The sequence below is a fragment of the Manis javanica genome, chromosome 11 (assembly GCF_040802235.1).
Source record: "Manis javanica isolate MJ-LG chromosome 11, MJ_LKY, whole genome shotgun sequence".
NCBI lineage: Eukaryota > Metazoa > Chordata > Mammalia > Pholidota > Manidae > Manis > Manis javanica.
Window position 1 is genome coordinate 45035044 of NC_133166.1, and position 21099 is coordinate 45056142.

Sequence of the window (21099 nt, forward strand, 5' to 3'; positions counted from 1 at the left end):
ACTATTTAGTCAGAGAAGCCTTGTTTCAAATACTATTTTTTCCATTGACTTAACTATATGGTGTTGGAAAAGTTATTTAATTAGTTTCTTTCACATATAACGTATCAGCCCCAGTCATGAGTGTTCAATAAAGGGAAGCATAAAATAAATTACAGGAACACCTGTTGAACAGTCAGATCTGTTATCCTTAATCTTACTGAAGGCAATGTTTCAAGTTTACTTTCCATAAGTAATTCTTTGGTGTTCTAGATTTAGCACCAAAGTTTTATTGTTTTTCTCTATAAGCTTTCTTGCAGTGACTCTCCAGAATTCCTAAACTCTGTCTGTTGCTCTCTTCTCTTTCTTCCTATTTTTGTCTTTCCTTCTTTCCTTCTTACTGTGTATATATTTTTTAAGTAGTGAGTCCCCTGTCACAAGAGACATCCCAGTCAGCAGTGGCAATTGGCCTTGCTGGGACACTATATTGGTGAATGGGTTGGCAGATTGAGTTAGAGCAATGATTCCCAGTCTTGCAACAAATTAGGATTACCTACTGAACTTTAAGAAATTCATATAACTTGACCCAATTTAGATCGAAGTCACTCAAATATGTAGGGATTGTGATCCAGGGATATGGATTGTTAAAAATTCTCCCTGGTGGTTCTAATCTATCTGATGTGTTAGTAACATTTAAGGACAACTGGTCTCATTAGGTTTCTCTTAGCTATGAAATGTTGTAATCCTACAATTCATATGGAAATCAGTTTTTTTATTCCTACCTGACTTCCACTGACAATGAAGCCATTTGGATTCCAGCCTTCAGGAAAAACAAACTCTTTGAGTTCACACTACAATTACATTTTTATTCATATAGTCAGTAAAAATATACTGAGTCTTTAATATGTCACAGGCAGTTTCCTTTTAACACCCTGACACCCATGAGTAATTGCTCTTCAAATTCTTTCTTATACACCTAGAATCTCTAAAGGTCTGTACAGTCAGCCCATTAAAAGTAGAATACTTCAAATGATCCTTTCAACTCAAAAATTCTATTCCCAGGGACAACAAATATAACCAAGGAGGACAGTCTGCTCAGAGGCTGGAGCCTTGTGTCTCTGGGAACACCACAAGATGTGTGCCCTGGGCCCTGGCTCCACCACCACACACCTTCTCTCCTCCTATACCACACAGCAGATGGGGAGCCAGAGACAGTAGCCACTCTCACCCCTGGCTCAGTACTGCGTTTATTCCACTCTAATGTACATGTGAAAACCCTTTCTGGATGCTTTACAGTTAAGGATGTTTATGAGGAAAATTCACAAGCATAACAAGCACTCAAAAATGCTCAGTGGAGTGGAGAACATTTGCGAAAACAGTGTAGCTTCTGAGAGAAAAATTTCAGCCTCAAGGATGAGGTTAAAGTAGCACAATAGATAAGTCAGTGAAAGAATAAGTATGCCTTATCATTTAATCACTGGTGTCTCAACTTGCGTAGCAGAAATCCTTCATTAGCAAATGAATTTGCTCTATTCACAAAGAACTAGTCTTGTGGGGTTGACATTTATGCTATTGTATTTGTCTAAGGATTCCATATATTATTCACTCAACTAACAAGTTTAAAAATAGGAGAATCGAGAATCGAGATACATTTTTGCAGAATAGCTAGCCTCAATCATTGTGGGAGTGCTTTGCTTCCCCAACACTTCAAAACACCTGCAATAAAAACCTGACATCAATGGCAAATAACTTCAACTCGCATGTCAACACCAAATACCTGGTAGCAGGTATGTGGAGCCCAGCGTTGTAAACACATGTCCAGACTTTTCAGGAATGAGTGCCCAGCAAGCATGGCGATGTCTGAGCTGCACCAGAGCCATGGCAGGATTTGTACCAATGCAACCAAGGAGTCAACATTATGACATCATAATGTAATTATCTCTTTATGTGCCAGTCACCCCCATGGATATATATTAGTTCAGGAGAAGGATTGTATTTTATGTATTTTTAAATAAATCACACAGAATAGTTACAGAGTTAACTTAATAGCCATCTGATACATGAGTGAAAGGCAAGAAATCAAGTGATAATGTGGGTTGGATTTCTATTCTTTCTGATGACAAGTTCAAGATATGTGATTCCTATACTACAATTCACTGTGACCTGCCCAGCCTCAAAGAAAAAGTCTGTATATATTACTCAAATATTCCATTAAAATTTTGCTTCTGAGTCCAAATGTACATATCAGTACATAACATTACATATTATATTTCCTGATGGTCACTGTCCCTTAAATATATATCTGTTAAAACAAAATGTCTTCTGCATATAAACGTTCTTCTTATGAAAATTATAGCTAACATGTACTGAGTGTTTGCTGTGTCAGATACTTTGCTGAATGTTTCACATGTGAATCATGTTTACTACTCATAACAGCCTGATGAACTAGGTACTAGTACTATCTGTACTTTATAGGTAAGCTGAGATGCAGAGAGGTTAAGAGAAACAAACCCAGTCAAACTGATTATAAAGGACTGTATGCTTAACCCTAAGTTACTGTTTCTCATAATAGTATATAAAGGAAGGGCACTTAATGGAAGTGCAGTAACTTGTAATTAAATTGGAATTCTAGGATGGCTAAGAACTCCTTTACTGAAGAGATTCACTTTTTAAAGGAAAATAAGAAAAGAATTATATTTTGTAATATTAACCATAACCTCCTCTCCCCAATTCACTCCTCTGAGGAAAATTAAGATTTGCCCTACCAATAGTTTTTAAATGTCTAATATGTATAGATTATCGAGTGTTAAAGGACTGTAGGTCCCATGGTTGAAGGAACAGAGTCCCAGGACATCTAAGTCACGTAGGTAAATTTTGAGCAGGAAATGTGAGTGTGTGTACCTACGTGTTCTCTGATTCAGGGGTCTATGGCTTTCATCACCCTTTCGAAGGCTCAGTAACAATGCAAAGTTAATCACCATTGTCCTAGAGGTTATGGACCAAGGAAGTCTCCTTTTCAACTAGGTCACTTAGGATTCCCAGCATAGGTCAGTCCTCTGTCTACATATATCCCAAAGAACTCATTAGAACCCAGTGTTCCAATGCAGGTGAGAGCTTCAAACACTATATTTTTGAAAAGTACAAGTTTTTCTATATTCCATGGTGTGTGAATGAGGATCCCAGCACTTGGGTTCAGCCATCTCTATAATTCTTTCCACTCTGCACCATGTACCCCCAAATGGCTCAACATCTACATTCCCAGGAATGATGGAATGACAGAAAAACCCCTGGAATCAGTGAAGATAACTTTTTTTAACCTTTATTTTAGAGATCAATTTGGGGTCAAATCATTCTTTACTGGAATATCAATTTAAAGAAAATTTGAAGGCATTAGCCTATAATGTGTGGTGTTTAAAATGATAATTTTTTTCCAATCCTTAGGGACAGAGATAACAAGCACACTATATTTAAAATTGTCTATATTAGATCAAAATTAACTTTCACTCACCATTATTCTTATATTTATTTGGTATTGGTCACCATATCCGTGAATCATTTTTCAGAGAAGAACTGCTTGGGGATTGGTATATGAACTTAAACTGCATCCTTAGGGGAAGGATAAGGAGCACTAAAGTCATTGTCTTTTAAACCAGGCTGCCTAGATTCCACTTCCAGATCTATGTCTATGAAGCTCTCCATGTCTCTCTTCCCTCCTGACTCTTTATATCAAAGCAAACAGATAATTTTAGGGGCTGACGTATGAGACTTAGCATAGAAACACACAAATCACTTTTGAAGTACCTCTGTTACTCTCACTGTTAGGGTGTCTCATTAGAAGGATTAAACCTGCAGTTCAGAGTAATTGTTTGGGGTACTTGAAATAAATTGAATATTACACATGAAAAATGGTCATGGACACATTTTTAGTAGCTTTCCAATTCCAATTATATCTATCATGAGGCACTTGAATGAACAAGGCCTTTTGAAAAGTTTTGAGAATAGACAATATTGCTTCTCCTTGAAAGGAAAGTATTCCTATTTATGTCTTCCCCTTGTGTATAGGTATGTAAAAAGAAAAACTGCATATAAAATATCCACTGTTTAAGTGTTCCATAGCTTTCTTTAGTTTTCAAGAAGGTATCCAAACTCCAAAACCAGCATGTAAGGCTCCGGCATATAAGGCTCCCATTTTAGAAGGTTCCATACTGGCTCTACTTTGGTCATACTCTTACCCAGGGAAGAGAGTACTGTGTGGTCAAGGGTAGAGCACAGTCTAGATCACTCTCAGGATCCTTGGCTTCATCTAATGTCCTGACCAAATGACCCTGAACTTTCTTCTGGGACCTGCAACAGCCTCTTCCAAGCTCCCTTCTCCCAAGAGTGAACTGTGTCACCAGTAAGTAAGTCTCCATTCCCAGTGAATTTCCACAAAGTCCCTGTTTAGGAGATGTGGCAGAGCCATGTACTAGAGTGTGCCCATGTTTGAGGAACAGGCCCCATCTGGTACAAGGTGGAATCAGGTGTGGAGAGAAAAGAAGGGAAAATTGTAGACCAGCTCTTGTCTTGTTGGGCCATTCTGTTGACACTCATTAAGTCCAACATTTCTAGATAATGTACTGATCTGCCAGGCCAGTATGAAGGTAAAGTGTCATGAAGGAAGGTGCATGTTTTATTTACCAACATTATGTAGAACTTCTGCAACCTTAGACACATGATAAAGGGCCTTCATGTGTATTCTTTCCCTGTGTCCCATTAAGGGCAGGTTACTTCCTAATGGAGCCTTGACTTTCTCCCCAGCACCATTTCTTTCAACATCATCATTTCTATTAGGATGTGAACTTGAAATGTACTTAACTAAACACAAGTACAAGGGAAATACTGAACCAATAGAAAATAATGTCTGTGCCAACTTACCAATATTGGTCACTATATTATTTGAATAATAAAAGAATTTTGGAAGGGGATATTTGAATAAAAATATTCTGGGAATTCAAAACTAATAAAAGTATTTTTCCAAATACCATGTCTATGTTTATAATCAGTTTCCATCTCCCCGTACTTGTATGACAACCTAAAATGGATTTAATGTTTTTTGCTTCTGTTGTCTATTTGTTTCCATGATCAGAGGTAACTATGGAATATCTGCTCTACTTTACTTCAAAAGGTCACCACATCTGAGAATACTAGGTATTATTTCAGAAACTAGAAACAACTTTTAAAATCCATTAGGGATTAAAGATGGTGACATGAGAGGTGAGACAGAGGCTTCCTCCTAAAAATGCATATAATACAAAAACATAATTAATACAACTAATCCTGAGCAACAGGAAAGAGGACTGCACCAGACTGCATACACCTGGAGAAAAGAGCAGACCTCACAGAACTAGGTAAGGTACCGAAGCAGTGGCCTGGCGGGACCCAAGGCCCGCCCCCACCCCAGCTAACCGGCCAGTGAGAGGAGGACAAATGAAGCGGGGAGGAAGTGGAGGCCTGGGGCTGCTGAATACCTTATTCCGGAGATCTGCTCTGGGAGCACAAACTCTACATTTCATGGTGCTTTCATGATACTCTCATGATTACAGGGTTGGAAAACTAAGACAGGAAGAATTCCTGGAGAGACTGAGAGTAGGGATCCATATCTGGCTGCACTGGGACAAAAGCTTATACCTGTGTGCTCGGCCCACTGGTTCAGGCAGTAGAGACAGGCATAGCAGTCGGGAAGCAGGGAACAGCTCTTTCCACCCCTCAGGCACCAATACCGCTCCCCTGCAACCCCCGACATTGCTTCAGGGGCTGAACAGCTCCAGAGAGTAGAGCTTCTGGACACTAGAGGGCACCATACACTAATATGAGATGCCAAAGAAACCTGGTCTAGAGTAAAATTAATATAACTCCAGAGAAAGATTTAAATGACAAGGACCTTGTGACTCTTCCTGAAAGGGAGTTCAAAATAAAAATGATTAACATGCTAATTGAGTCATGGAAAGATATTCAAGAATTCAGGAATGAATTCTGGTCAGAGATCCAAAGGGAAGGGTGGGAAAGCCCTGTGGAGAGATAGGGAGACGGGTATTAAAGGTACTATGATTAGTAGTTATGGTGTGGGGTGGTCATGGGGAAGACAGTGTAGCACAGAAAAGACAAGTAGTGACTCTGTGGCATCTTACTACACTGATGGACAGTGACTGCAATGGGGTAAGAGGGAGACTGGATAATATGGGTGAATGAAGCAACCACATTGTTTTTCATGTGAAACCTTCACAGGAGGGTGTTATCAATAATACCTTAATTTTAAATACATTATAAATAAATAACATGCAGAAGAAAAAAAAAGTTCAGCTAGTGGACCTGCTATAAATCACACAGGTATTTGTGAGAGAGTGATGGGGGCGCTTCTACAATGCTTATACTTTATGTGGAGGTTGGGGACGGACTTGGACGGGAAATCTCACACGAGATTCATCTTATGTGAACAAGAACACTGAAACACTTGAAGGAATTTGAAAGCCGACTTTTATCCACGGTGGCGCCACATTTCCGAGTGGCAAAGTGTGCAGGGAAACCTTCCATGCCCAAACCCGCCTATCATGGTGCTTGGGGGCGCCTGTGCACAAGGCCTCTGTCAGGCTGATGTAAGCTCTGCGGGCCTGACACAGCCCCCTGTGACGCCCTCCCCGCCACAGCCCCGCCCTGGCTGCCCTAGCGCTAGTGCACATGCTCCTAACCCCACCCACTGTGTCACTGAATGTCTCCCTGGCAACCCCTGACGGTCTCGGTAGGAGCTGGACTCTTGAGTGCGCTGAGTGGAGCTCAGAGCTTGGGACTGCAGAGAGGAGAGCAGTTGCTGAGCGGCTGGGTGTCCGTATCCAGGCCTGTTTAGCGGAGACATCTGCCGAGAGGCGCTGACCGTGCCCTTTTGAAAGGCTGGAGACTTTCTTGACTATGGATGTTGAAGATAAACCATGTTTTTCTAGTTTAGAGGAGGAAACTGCTTTCTGGAAGGAACTTTCCTTCAAGTATAAACAAAGCTTCCAGGAAACTCTGGATGAGCTACTTGAATTCCAGGAAAGAAGCAGAGAATTAGAAGCAGAGTTGGAGGCACAGTTAGTACTGGCTGAACAAAGTAAGAGAGACTTGCAAGCTGACAACCAAAGACTGAAATACGAAGTGGAGGCATTAAAGGAGAAGCTAGAACATCAGCATGCACAAAGTTACAAGCAGGTCACAGCATTAGAGGATGATTTAAATCAGACTCGGGTGGTTAAGGAGCAGTTGCAGAAGTACGTGAGAGAGCTGGAGCAAGCCAAGGATGACCTGGAGCGCGCACAAAGGGCAGCAGTAGTTTCCCTGGAAGAGTCTGAGCAAAGGCTAGATGAGGCCCTCGAAAGAAATGCATACTTAGAAAGTGAACTTGATGAAAAGGAATCTTCGTTGGTCTCTGTGCAGAGGTTAAAGGATGAAGTAAGAGAGTTAAAACAAGAACTAGCAGTTCGGGAAAGAGAAGAACTGACCAGAAAGCAAACTCTAGACTCTGAAAAGAGGGATTCTGCTGTGCAAGTGTCACTTTCTTTGCCAGCCACTCCTGTTGCCAAAGGAACGGAAAACAGTTTTCCTTCACCAAAAGCTATACCAAACCATTTTGGTATGAGCCCACTAACTCCTCCTGCCAGTACATCGGCACTAAACATGGGGAAGGATCTCTTATGGAAGGTAGTAGGAGCATTCGTATCAAAATTAACAGCTTGCAGGGATTTTCCGGAGTTCCAAGCATCACGAAAATCCTGTATTCCAGGGAATGATAACTGGGTTGATAATCGGCTACACCGCAAAGCTCTGTCAATCAGGGCATTCGCCTTTGTTTAATAAAGGGGCAGTGAACTCCTCCCCTTGGACTGGGCCCCTTGCACCCGTTGTTGGCCCTAGATGTGCTGCCTCTCAGTGTGTGAACACACCCGCCTCCAGGTGGGTGCTCCTGCCCTCTCAACAATCCACAGAGAAGGGGTCAGTTCTGTAAAGCTGCTTGTCACACCATATTTCATCTTTCTGTGCCTTGCCTACTTTTTTCTTTTCCTCCATCACCAATTGTCTGGGCTTATACCACCCAAATAAAGGTGCTTTATCTGAACTTTTTATCTTAAACTCAGGGTCTACTTTCTTAAGAACCTAGGCCAATACAATTGAAAAGTCCCTTTCCCAATGCCTAAAATATGTATTCAGAATTTACTACTCATTTTCTCTTCTATGAGATCATATACACTGTTATTTACATTTTTTTTCTGTGAAATTTGTTTCCACATTGAAAGATTTTTTTTGAGGGGAAAAAAATCCATTAGTATCTCTTTCTGCTCTCAGGCCATTAAACTTAGCTGTCTTGCCCATCAGTTCATAAAACTGAGCTGTGAATGAGCCCAGCAACTTCTAAGTCATCTCTTTATGCCACAGCAAAAAAAAAGAAAAAAAAATGGCCAGCAATCGTGCTTAATTCTGATTAAAAAGTACTAGCAACTATGACTCTCAACATTTGCTTAATTGAGTTATAGTAAATCTTAAAACCCTTTTTATAATTATAATTGCAAAACTAAAGATAAAAAAGAAAACTTAAAGCTATAACAGTGATCTGTACCAGGTATGTTTTGTTTTACTTTTATAGTAAATGGCTTTTCTGCTTTTACTTAGAGTCAGAAAAAAACAAGATTTGTCTACCAAAAACACATCTATTTGAAAAATGACAAAAACTTACATTATCACTCCTTATTAGAAAGGTTCTCAAGGGGTTATTAAACATTTTTACTTTTCACTTAAAAGAGGAGATAATGATTTTTATGCTTAAAAAATCTTATTTAATTGTTGATTTTCTTTTAACCTTCATAGAGAACTTATCTTTATCAAAATCAAATGTTATTCCTCTCCTTTCTAATTACCAATGCCTTTTTAAAAAGGCAAATGATGTCAAGTAAAAATTATCAGCTTTATAACATATTCTAATCTTTTTCTAAAAGTTGAAAAGTAAACCTTAGATGATAGAGGACAAATCAACATCAAACTTATGCTTTTTAAAATCCTCCCAACATTTATTTTGCCAGGCAGCTGCATCTAGGGAGGTCTCTCCCTGTGTACTAGGTGAAACCTCAATCTGGATTGGGGTTGGGGGAGGTAATTGGCTCTGAACAAATATTCTTGAACAAGTTGAATAAGTATAGGTGAGGAAGGAATTCATTAAAGGGAGAGTAGAAGTGAATGGCAGCTGCTTTCCTGGCAGCAAAAAGCAAGGAAGACCAGAGGGAGAAAAGGGAAACTCACTGAACCCCTGCTCAGCATAGGGCAAATCCCTTGCCAACTCCTAAAGCCAGGGTCACCTGGCATCCAGTGTCTGCTTGAAATCTGCACTGCATGGCAACTAAGCCCCTATAACCCCATGATTTGGAGGAGCCACAGAGCACTGGTTGGAGTGAGTTCATGTTCTGAGAACTTTCCAAAGGCAAAGAAAGAAGATTTTTGGTCAGGCTACTAAGGAGCATGATTGTACAGCTGCAGCCCTGTCTGGGTCACCCAGGTGATGGGAACTTGCAAGCCCAAATCAGAGCTCTCAGTAACCCTTTCTTACTTGACTGAAGTAGGATAGAGAGAGTGAAAACTTGTGCTTAAGTGTATACAATTGAATGAAATAGCAAAGTAACATTGCCACTTACCACTGGAAGAGCACAGAGACAAAATGTAGTAAGTGAGCAGTGAGAAGTCTATCTAAGGGGAAAAAGTACACACTGAAAGAAAGGGGAGTGCATCTCACTCAGAGAGGTGGTGGGCTCAACTTTTAAGGCCTTCAAGAATGGGACAAAGGGTGGGGTTTGGGGGCCAAGAGGGTGCAGGCTTCACATGTGGTCTCATGATGTCTGTCTCCAGTGAGAGACATTATGTCACCATCCATAATCTGTCCTCTAGATATTCTGTAAAATAAATTTAACCCAAGGGATTTCTTGATCTTGTTCTCCAAGATAGTGGTTACCCTCAAGCAGTGAGGACATGTCATTTAGGACTGCTGACGCTGCTTTAAGACAGGGTCAGTTTTTGTCTGATTATCATAAAACTTGTTAGGAATCCTGTCTCCTAACATCCTGATTTTTAAAATGGGATCTTAGCCTTAAGATGAAATCCCTCCTGTTCTTACTACACTGTTTATATCTCAGCATTTTTAATCATAGGCAGGAAATAAATGCTCATGATGCTTGTCCCATGTCCCTTTCATTCCTCATTTATGCATATGTATAAAGGATTGAAAAGATTACAGAAAAATAAAAAAACTACAACAAAGCAGTATTTCTATGGAGAATATCATCTGGAGAGGTTTTCTTTTCTCTTTCAGTTCTGAACTAGGAGAAGTGACCTACTCCATAAAGGGCTGGAATTCCCCTCTTGCTTGAAGATGATAAATGACACTATTTAACATTACATATTAAATTTTCTGATGGTCACTTTCCCTTAAATAGATATCTGTTAAAAAAATCATTTTGCACACAAACTTTCTACTTAGAAGAATTATAGCTGACATTTACTGTTTGTTACATCAGATACTTGGTTAAATGTTTCACGTGAGAATCTTGTTTACTACTCATAACAGCCTTATGAACTTGGTACCAGTGCTATCTGTGCTTTATAGGTAAATTGAGATCAAGAGAGGTTAAGAGAAACAAGCCCAGTCAAACTGATTACAAGGGGCTGTACGCTTAACCTAAGCTACTTCTTCCCATAGCAGTGTATAAAGGAAGGACACCTCATGGAAGAGCAGTAACTCATAATTTAAGTGGAATTTTAGGATGATCAAGAACTCCTTCCAACTCCACAAATGATGGAGAGGTCACTCCCCCACTGGAAAGAATAAATCCATATAGACCATTAGGCCAAATCTTTAGTTAATTCACAATATAACCCAGCCAGGGACACACTGGGCCTGATAGGGAGGAAAGGGACTACATACCAATGGAGTTGCAAAACCTAGTCAGCTGCTAGCAGCCAGAGCAGGGAGACCTTGCATACACTGGACTTGATTCTGAGGGTATAAGATGGAGGGCAGGGGAGTATTCAATTGGCTGAGAGAAGTCTGTCTCTTTGGGAGCACTCTCCTCACGTACAGCATGCATCACCTAGCAAGGACCAGGGAGAGGTTGCAGGCACACTGCTAGGATGGCTCCTAGAAGGAAGGAGACACTGATGGTTCATACTAAGTGAGAAATGTAGTACATTGGTCTGATTGCTGTGAAGAACAAATGAAGTAATATGTGAAGGAGTGTTTTTTTACAAACGGGATAATTAAACTAGGATAGTTTGCCAGAATCTCAAAAACATATCCTAAAGATTCTTGGTTTGTACATTTTTTTCAAGCTTTATTGAAATATAATTAACATGTACACCGCTGTTTAAAATTTACAGTGTGTTGATTTGTTACATTTATATATTGTACAATAAAATGGTTATCTCCACAGTATTAGTTAATATCTCCACCCCATCACAAAATTACCTTTGTGAGCGTTATGTGTGTGTGTGTGTGTGTGTGTGTGTGCGTGGTGAGAACATTTAAGATTTACCCTTTCAGCAACATTCAAATATATATTACAGTATTTTTAGGTATAATAACCATGGTGAGCTAATGATCCTCAGAACTTGTTAATATAAATTATTTCAGGAGGTGTGGGTGGCTCTGTTCTCGTGGATGGCTTTTGTAAAACATTGTGTAGAAGCAGTCATTTAATTTGTCTAAATTATTTCTCAAATTACAATTGAGATCTCTATCAAATGACAATTGTTGAGTTCTCCAATCTCATGGAGGATTTGGAAAACACAAGGGCAAATAAAATATTTTCCCTTCCAAGCCCATCATTCTTTAAAATACTGTTTAATTGGGGAGGGCCCCTGCCTGGACCCCGAGCTGCTTTCCCAGGGAATTCGGTCTCCCTGCCGTGTGCGCCGGCCCCACTACGGCGGAATTGGATCCCCCGCGCCCGCCCCCGCCCCGCCGCGAACTGGGGAGGAGCGGGAATCAATTACCAGCCCTGGTGGGCGCGCACCCGGATGAGCGCAACCCCGAGACCGGAGCGCAGGGCCAGCCCCACCCCCCAACCCCCGAATCCCCCGCCCTCCCCGCCCGCCGCCTCCAGCGCGAGGGACAAGCGCCTCCGGGCTCGGGGGCGGCGGCGCCGAGCAATCCGGGCGGGCCGCCTCGCCAGTGACATCACTCGCAAGGATACTCCGGCTCTTGGCGCCGCCTTCACCAAGCGGCCGTCTGTCCGTCCGTGCGCTGCCGTCCGCTGCTGGAGCGGGTCCTCGTTGGCCGGGACAGAGCCGGGCAGCGCGGAGCGACAGGACCCGAGGAGCAGGGAGAGCGGAGGCAGCGAGGGAGGGAGGACCTGCGCGGACGACAGCATGAAATTGAGCACCGCGCTGCTTGCTGTCCCTCCTGCCGGCGCTGGTCCTCAGCACCAGGTGAGTCAGGAGCGTGAGCCACGCGAGCCCAGGGGCGCTGCAGGTGCGAGTTGGTCCTCCCGCAGGTCACCTGTGAGGGCCAAGGAAGGACACGTCAGCTGTTTGCATCTCCTGCTTCAAAATCAGACCCTTGGGTGAACCCAGCCCATTTTACTTGCCCTGGCCCCTCTTGTGAAGAGTCAGTACTTTAACTAGGGAGGGACCAAAACTGTCAAAGGCACGTTGCTCACCAACCTCGGTAGTAACAGATAACAGAGAGACCAAAATAAAAGAAATACAGAGACAAAGAATTGCCACCAGGCATGTTCTCACAACAAAGCTGTCTCCTTAGTCTCAGAGAATCTTCTCTGCCCTCAGCCTGCACACACAGGGACCTATTTTAGGATACAAAGAGACAGAAAAAGCCTTTAGCGTAGGAGATGCTGACCCCACATAATAAAGTCCCTGGACTCTGGCACTGACTGTTACAAGGACTTTGGTTATTAAGAGAAATGTCCATTTCACTGTCTTCTGATTTGGGAGTCATTAAAAAGACACTCAGTAATTAAAAGTTTGAGGACAATTACAGAGCCCTGGTGCAGATGCTAACATTTGGAAACATCAAAATATTTATTTTCCTAATTAAATATAGATGTGACATTTTGGGAAATACTATGTCTACAATAAAATGCACAGATTTTAAGTGTGCAGTTATTTGAGTTTTGACAAGTGAAGAGACTATGTAAATACTACCTAGTCAAGATACAGAGCTTGGAAATCCCCTTCAGAAAGCTCTGTATGGTTCCTTTTCAGTTAACTGCCTTCTCTTCCAAAAATAATAATTTCAGTTGTTCATCGCCATAGACTTACTTTGCCTGCTCTAGAATTTCCTGCAAATTGAATCATGTTATCATGATAACAGTATGTTATATTTTATGCCCAGTATCTTTAACAAGCTTTTAGATTTGTCCATGTGGCTGCATAAGTCAGTAATTAGTTCATTCCTTTTTATCACTGAGTAATACTCCGTTGTACTGATAAACAGAAACTTATGTATCATTCATCTGTTGATGAACATTTGGTTGCTTCCAGTTGTTGGGTATTATAAATAAAGTTGCTTTGAATATTTTTGTAAAAGTCTTTATGAATTCAGGTTTTCAATTCCCTGTGTAAATGTGTATGAGTTCAGTTCCTGGGTTAGAAGAACCAAGTTGGAGAATTTATGTTTAAACTGGGGGAGAACTTGAGGCAGGTAACAGAGAGATGCAGGCAGATAAGAGTTCAGGGCCCCTGTAAGTTTCACGAAGCTTCAGGGACCTTGTAAGTTTCAAGACCCTTGTAAGTTTCAAGAAGTTCCAAACTCAGCCAATCAAAATTGTGCTGTTAGATAGACCTCAGCTCTGATTGGTTATGCCCTATGCCAGCTGACTGATTATGCCCTGTGCAAATGAAGCATTGTACTTTCAGCCGCTCAAGAGTGGATTGTGATGTCATCAATTCAGTTCTCTATTTGATCCAGAGAGGGTGGGAATTTCTCCTCCCAGGAGGCAATATAAATCCCAGACTGCACCGCCCTCATTGCATCCTTCCTTGGAGCCCTCCTGAATAGCAGGACCTTTCTCTTTTCAGTCATTAAAAGAGCTTTGCTGGTTGCTCCATGCTCTTGCTGCTGGCTTTGCTCTTTGTCACCCCCAAGACACAATCCTGGGAAAACATAGCATTCTAAGCCAGTAACAAACTAACAAGTTATAAATCTTCCAATCAATGATTACATGGCCAGATATTTTCAGAGGTGTTCTGGTGGCCATGTGCCTAGAAGATGCTATGCATGTAGTATTTTCACAGTAAAGAGAGGCTACTTTTATATTTTTATTACAATTTGTACTTATTCTTTGATTTTATTAGCTGGAAACCAATAAAGGAACCAAAAGTTAAGAAAAATTTTTAAAAACCCAACATTTAAATGTTAAAAAATTAACTATGGGATAAAATGTAAGAAACTGGCATAGTAGACACTTTGTGAAAGAAATTTTAACCTCCATAATTGCTGCATCCTGCCCCCTGCATTTATGCTACCTGAAGTTTCATGATTGTGAAATATGTTTCCTTTCAGATTCTCCTTTTCAGTGTTCTAAAGTCTGCTACTGACCTTGGAAAATCTCAACTTAGAAAAAGATGCAGATGAAAGAAAACAAGAGCACATATATGGTGAAAATAATAAAACATCTGAAAGGTAAAGGTTAGGAGATGATGGCTATACATTGACCCAGAATATAAGTGCCAAAGACACAGCATCTACTTCATGATTTTGTCAACTATCAGCTTTGCCTTCATACTTTTAATAGAGCCCACATGTATGTTATTTTATATATATATATATATGTGTGTGTTATGTAATTCAGAATATATAGTACTTTTGAAAGCATGGCCCTCAAAATTTGGTCTTCCCATTATCATGTTTAATAACACTTAGTTTCCTTATGAGCACATTGTCAAGCAGATACTATCTGTATTCAACAATTAACTATACTCAAATGAATAAAAACTAAAACTTCCATGTGGTTGATAATTTTCAGTTGATTGATATCCATATTTAATGGATTACTTACAAGTATGTTACAATAAAAAAATAAAGTAAGGCTGGTGTTTTGTTCATTTAAATACCTTTCTGTTCCTCTGCCTTTGGTCACTTTAGATTATCAGTAGATAATTGAAACTCTATTCAAGAAAAATAAAGACCTTGGACTGTAGCTCTGAGCATCTGTACATTCTTTAAAATGAGAAGGGGAAAACCTGAATAATGGTTCCAATTTGGGTGACTTTAGAATCACCTAGAAAGCTTTAAAGGTAAATACACTTACCAAGGCATCACTTATGATTTAGGAAATATACATTTCACTTGCAGAGCTCAATAACATATATGTATATATATCTTAAGACTGTCCTCACCTGGTGATTAAAATACTAAGTCAGTTTGGGGAACCAATGTTTTGGAGATAATTTAATTTCAATTGATGTACATAATTCTGTCTCAAACTATTTCTGTTTATGCATGAATAGAATACATACATACGATTACAATGACAAATTTTAGATAATAAAATTTGGGCTTAGTGGGTCATAGAGCAGAGTGCAACTACTAAAAGGAAATCAGGGATGGAGCATCTCCATAAGGCTGCATCCAAAAGCAAATGTTTCTTGGACCATGAAAGAATATTGTTTCACTAGCATAGGAGAGAGTATGATATTGAGAGCAAAAAGTCCTACACAGACACAAGCTGAAGGTTAACCACGTAAATAATGTACTCATTGTGAATGCTTTCTTAGATATTGGGAGACATTATTCTATAAATACTGAATGCAAACATCTCAAATATGTCTGACCTGTTTGATGTTGTTTGAGTGCTTTGAGTGTGATTGCATTGAATCTGCAGGTTAATTTGGGAAGAACTGACATCTTTACAATACTGAGTATTCCTATCCATGAACATTGATTATCTCTCCATTTATTTAGTTCTTCTTCAATTTTAGTCCCAATTTTGTAATTTTCTTCATATTGTTCTTGTACATATTTTGTTAAATTAATACCTAAGCATTTCATTTTTTGGATGCTATTGTGTCTTTAATTTCTAACTCCACTGGTTCATTACTGGTATACAGGGAAGTGATTGATTTTTGTATATTAGCCTCATAGCCTGTAACCTTGCTATAATTGATTGTTAGTTTAAGGAGGTTTTCTTCATTGATTATTTCAGATTTCTGGATAGATGATCATGTCATCTGCAAACAAAAAGTTTTATGTCTTCCTTCCATATCCATGTAGTCTTTTATTTCCTTTCTTTGTCCTACTGCACTAGTAAAACTTACAGTTTGTTGTGTAGTGTGATGGTGTAATGGTGTAGTGTTGAAGTGTAGTGGTGAGAGGAGACATCCTCGCCTCATTCCTGATATTAATAGAAAGTTTTGAGTTTCTCACCATTAACTATGTTTATTGCGTGTCTTTCTAGATATTCTTTATCAAGTAGAAGTTCTTTGATTGTGAACCTGTACTTTATTCACCTTAAAAGTCTATCATTGGGAAGATTTTTTAAAAATATGAGTTGTTGATCTGGTCTAAAGCCCTTCATCTTTAGCATCAGAACACTGAGGTCCAGAGTGTATGACACTTGTCCAAGTACAGAGGAGAATCCCAAAACTAGAACCTAGGACTTCCACAAATATTTTTCTGTTCTATTCTGTGACCATTCTCCATGACATGTCTTCTTTAATCAACCAACATTTATATACTTGGTACCTACAATGTACCCAGAGCTAGTGTAGTTATTTTGGCATGTAAACCAGCTTAAAAACTAATTTTTTTGACTATATGGAATAACTGGAGAGAACAAAGTTAAGAGTTAATTTGCATTTGTTGGCTCAAATTTATATGATCCATGAAGACTGAACTGGTCTAAAAATGATCCCAGGTCACTTAGGAAACCCAAATAAGAGGCATTAATAAATTCTCACCATTAAAATTAAGAAAAAGCAAGAGAATTAAAAACAAGAGTGCAGCTACAATAATTCTTGTGGACCTTTCAGATGGTGTTTAAAGTGATATTTTTAATATTTTTAAAAAGTATTCACTGAATTATGTCTTACAATAACAATTCACAGACATTTGCTTATTTCCTGATTTATGAAATTCATGCTGATGGTGTGTGGGACTGCTCTGAAAGTAGCCTAATATCTAGCAAGGACTATGAAATAATCCTTGAATAAATGAAGAATGAATACATTGTTGTTTAGCTTTAATACCAGGGTTAATTGAGTTTGTTTGGTTTATATGTATATGTTTACTTCTCTTCAGTTCAGGCAGAGAGAGGGTACAGAAATGAAAAGGAAAAGATGAAATGATTGGGTCTCTTAACAATTTGACAAGGGTGGAAGACCAGAGAGTTTGGGTCAGAATAGCACATGGTGGCACGGACCTTGCAGAGTTTGCCCTTCCCCATGCTATGCTCTTCGTTCATATCTGGTGTTACATTTGTGAATATGTTCACTTACATGGCAAAAGAGATTATTATACTAATGGAATTAACGTTGGCAATCATCCAGCTTTAATAAGGGAGATTTTCCTGGATTGTATAAGGGGACCCAATTATTAAATTACATGGGTCCTTAAAAGTGCCAGAATAAAATTGCAGCACTGCTGTATGAAAGAAGAGATGCTTCAGAGAGATAGACATAGGAGAAGGGGCAGAGAGAGGGATATTATCTGCTGCTACTAGCTTTGAAGGGTGCCATGAGTCAGAGAATGTGGACAGCCTCTATCAACTGGGGAGGCTCCCAACTAATAGCCAGATAGGGAACAAGAACTTAAGTCCTCCAGACACATGGCACTGGATTCTGGCAACTTGAAAATTAAGTCTGAAAACAAATAATCCCCAGAGCCTCCAGAAGAAAGTGGAGTTCTGCTAATACCGTGATTTCAACCCAATGAAGCCCAGAGAACTAGGTGAGTGATACTGTGCCTGGACTAGTGACCTGTGGAACTATAAGATGATAAGTTTGCTTTGCCATAATCCATTCAATTTGTGGTTATTTTATAAAGCAACAGGAGAAAACTAATACAACCCTCATAAATTTGTTTTTAGAACCTAAATGCTTCAATTGTCAGAGAAACTTTATCAAACTACAGTCCATGGGTCAATTCCAAGCCACAGCCTCCTTTGTATAGCCTGAGAACTAAGAATGATTTTATATTTTTAAGTAGCCAAAAATAAAATTAAAAAGAGTATTTCATGAACTATGAAATTTCATGAAGTTCAAATGTAATATGAAATTTCATGAAGTTCAAATGTAAGTGTCTATAAATAAACTTTGATTGGAACACATTCCATATATTTATGTGTAGTCTGGGACTGTTTTCTTGATACAATACAAGAGTTAAACAGTCATGACAGAAACCTCGTGGCCAGCAAAGCCTAAAATACCATGGAAGAGGTTACTTGCAATTCTTTGCTATCTCCCCCCATTCCTTTCTATGAGTGCTTGGAGATGCATGGGGGAAAATACATAAGAGAGTGCAAGTCCACCTGTGTTTGTAGCCCTCCAAAGTTTCTCAATGTCACTGCTCCCCACATTTGGTATTTAGACATTTATTAAAACTGTCTTGGCTGAATTCTTCTTACCACTTTATATGGAAGCAGTAGTGTTTGTCTCAGGTAATCAAGCACTTGGATCATGTTTCTTCCCCTTGGTGCTGTCTCTCCCCAGATCTGGGTTAGATGATTGCCCTCTGACTTCAGCTTCATGTAGGGTTTGAGAAAATCATTCATTTACAGTTTTTATGCAAGAGAGTAATAGCCTTTCCAGCTCTCCACATCTCTGAGCTGAAATCAGATCCATCTCTGAGTCTGAACATATTTGAAGGATATTTTTGTTCAACCAAACTTTAGTAGGAGCACAGACATGAGAAGCACTTTTTATTTCTCCCCAAACTCAAAATAATGATAATAAGAATAACAGAATATGTGTTGAGTCAATATGTGCCAATTAATTTAATCAGGAAATGAGTAGCCCTGAGCTTTGAAATAGAATCCTCAGATTCTAGACTAATTTTTGAGAATTTAGATGGGAGGATTTTGAAATTGTCATGTATACCATCAGAACGTGAAATCGAGGAAGTGTAGCTGTCAAAATTCACTAGTAAAACAAAACGTTTGGAAATGGTACTGCACCACAGAATTGGGGGATGAGTGGGAATAATATTTATGACTGTGGCTGCATCTGATAATCACTCTGAAGTACTCACTGCCAAAGGATTTGAGTGAGAATTTTGTGTTTTTATGTTAAGGGGAAGCATACAGATATAAAGATTTGAAAATATGGAACCTGAAGAGAAGAATCACTGGGTAATGGTGAACTTTCATATGCTTATGAAGAATAAGTTACTAAGAGTTAATGTTACCACAGAAAAGGGTTGCGGCATACATGGTATCATTGCCCTCACATAAGCTTTCCTGTTAGCATCTTTAACCCTTCTTTTGTTGGCATGGAGAAGTGATGAAACATTAATTTCATAAAGAAATAAGGGCTGGGTCAGATTGTGTTTAAGAAATAGAAATATTTCAGAGGGAGTTCTAATGGGTCTCTCCAGGAAGAGGGGCAGCTTGCTCAGCAAAGACAAATCAAGGTCATATGAATTTGATATGCAGCACACACAGTTTGGTATGGACCAAAACTTATAGGTGCAGACTCTTGATATTTGTTAGTGTGCTCTGAGGAAAGTATAGGTGAGTGGAGAAGAACAAGAGTTCATGCTACCTAAATTCATAAGAATTTATAATCTTATAATTTATAAACCTAAATGCCAGTTTAATTACTGTTAATGAGAAATGAAAATACAGCACTGGCTGGTCAATGTATTACCTCCCTGTAGGAAAATCTTCATTGTTGCCCATATTTTAATTGGAATATAACAATAATTTCTCATTCATTAAAGCTTTATAAACAAGTGAATATGTCTTAATTTACTTAAATAGTTGTAAAATTTAATATCAACAATCAACAACTACATCAACTACATCAACATAAATCAAGCTTTGAAGTCAGGTTACATAAGGAACCATCTGACTGTGGAATCCATAATTCACATGTAACAGTCTGTTGCACTACAGACAGGGGAAGACTGTCTATCAGGCTGGCACAGCAACAGGGACAATTTGGTTCCAAATCAGGATACTGGTTACTAGTAATCTCAGACAAATAAGCCGGAGGTAACATTATCTTAACTGAGGTTTCATCTAATGTCTCTGGCAGATCTTCAGTGTACTTGGTTTTCAGTACATAACTGCTTCCTTTGAAACATTTTAGTCTGGTGCAATTCAATGTTGTCAACTTTAAACAGTTCTTTTCATCAGAAGATGAACGCTGTTCTAAGGCAAATACTCTGCATGTATTCATCTGCTTCTTTTTATGTTTCCTAAAACAATCATCCTTCTATAGATCACTTTTGTTACTGTAGGGCCACAAAGCTAACAAGTTAGCCCAATTATTCAACTGTATAACTCATGACACAGTGAGGAAAAGTATATTTCACAACTCCATATTACCTCTGTTACTAACAAAGCATGTTTAACATAATAAAGTGATTCACTGGCAAAAATTCTATGATATTAGCACAAGCAGGCTGTTGATCTAGAAAAAAACATCTATGATGGAATCAAAATTACCAACTGTGCTTATTGGATATAATTGTTTCCATCCTAAAGAAAGCACGCAAAACTAAAATCATATTTAAGAAACATCAACTACATCTTTGCCCTGATTATTTTGATATGCCCCAATTTTGACTATATCTCACTTGAATTTGATGAATAGTTCATGCTTAACACATCTCAATCAGACTTTATCAATATGGCTAGTTATTAACATCATTTATAATATTTATTACTGGTAATTTTGATGCTTAGAAGCCAATAATTAATTTCCTCTTTATTTTATGCTTTAGTATCTGTCAAAACCAAGTGTTGCTGGGACTTATTTGATCGTTTTAATTATACGGAGGTAGAAGTTGCAGAATACCCCCCTTTGTTCCCCATCAAAATCAAGGCCAAGTAATATGCACCTATTACACCTGGTAATCCCATCTTCCAACTGTTCACTGATCTAATTGACTGCCTTTCT

General features: G+C 39.2%; 1 protein-coding gene and 1 pseudogene across 1 annotated transcript; both read left to right on the forward strand.

Annotated features, from left to right (window-relative positions):
- The first annotated feature begins 6908 nt into the window (after positions 1-6908).
- LOC108397149 (nuclear distribution protein nudE-like 1 pseudogene) lies at positions 6909-7949 on the forward strand (annotated as a pseudogene).
- Positions 7950-11337: 3388 nt separating this feature from the next.
- On the forward strand, positions 11338-14662 carry LOC140844406 (uncharacterized). Its single transcript, XM_073216334.1, has 2 exons — positions 11338-12450; positions 14543-14662. The coding sequence occupies exons 1-2, from the start codon at positions 11764-11766 to the stop codon at positions 14612-14614; spliced, it is 759 nt and encodes a 252-aa protein (XP_073072435.1). The 5' UTR covers positions 11338-11763; the 3' UTR covers positions 14615-14662.
- The last annotated feature ends 6437 nt before the right edge of the window (positions 14663-21099 follow it).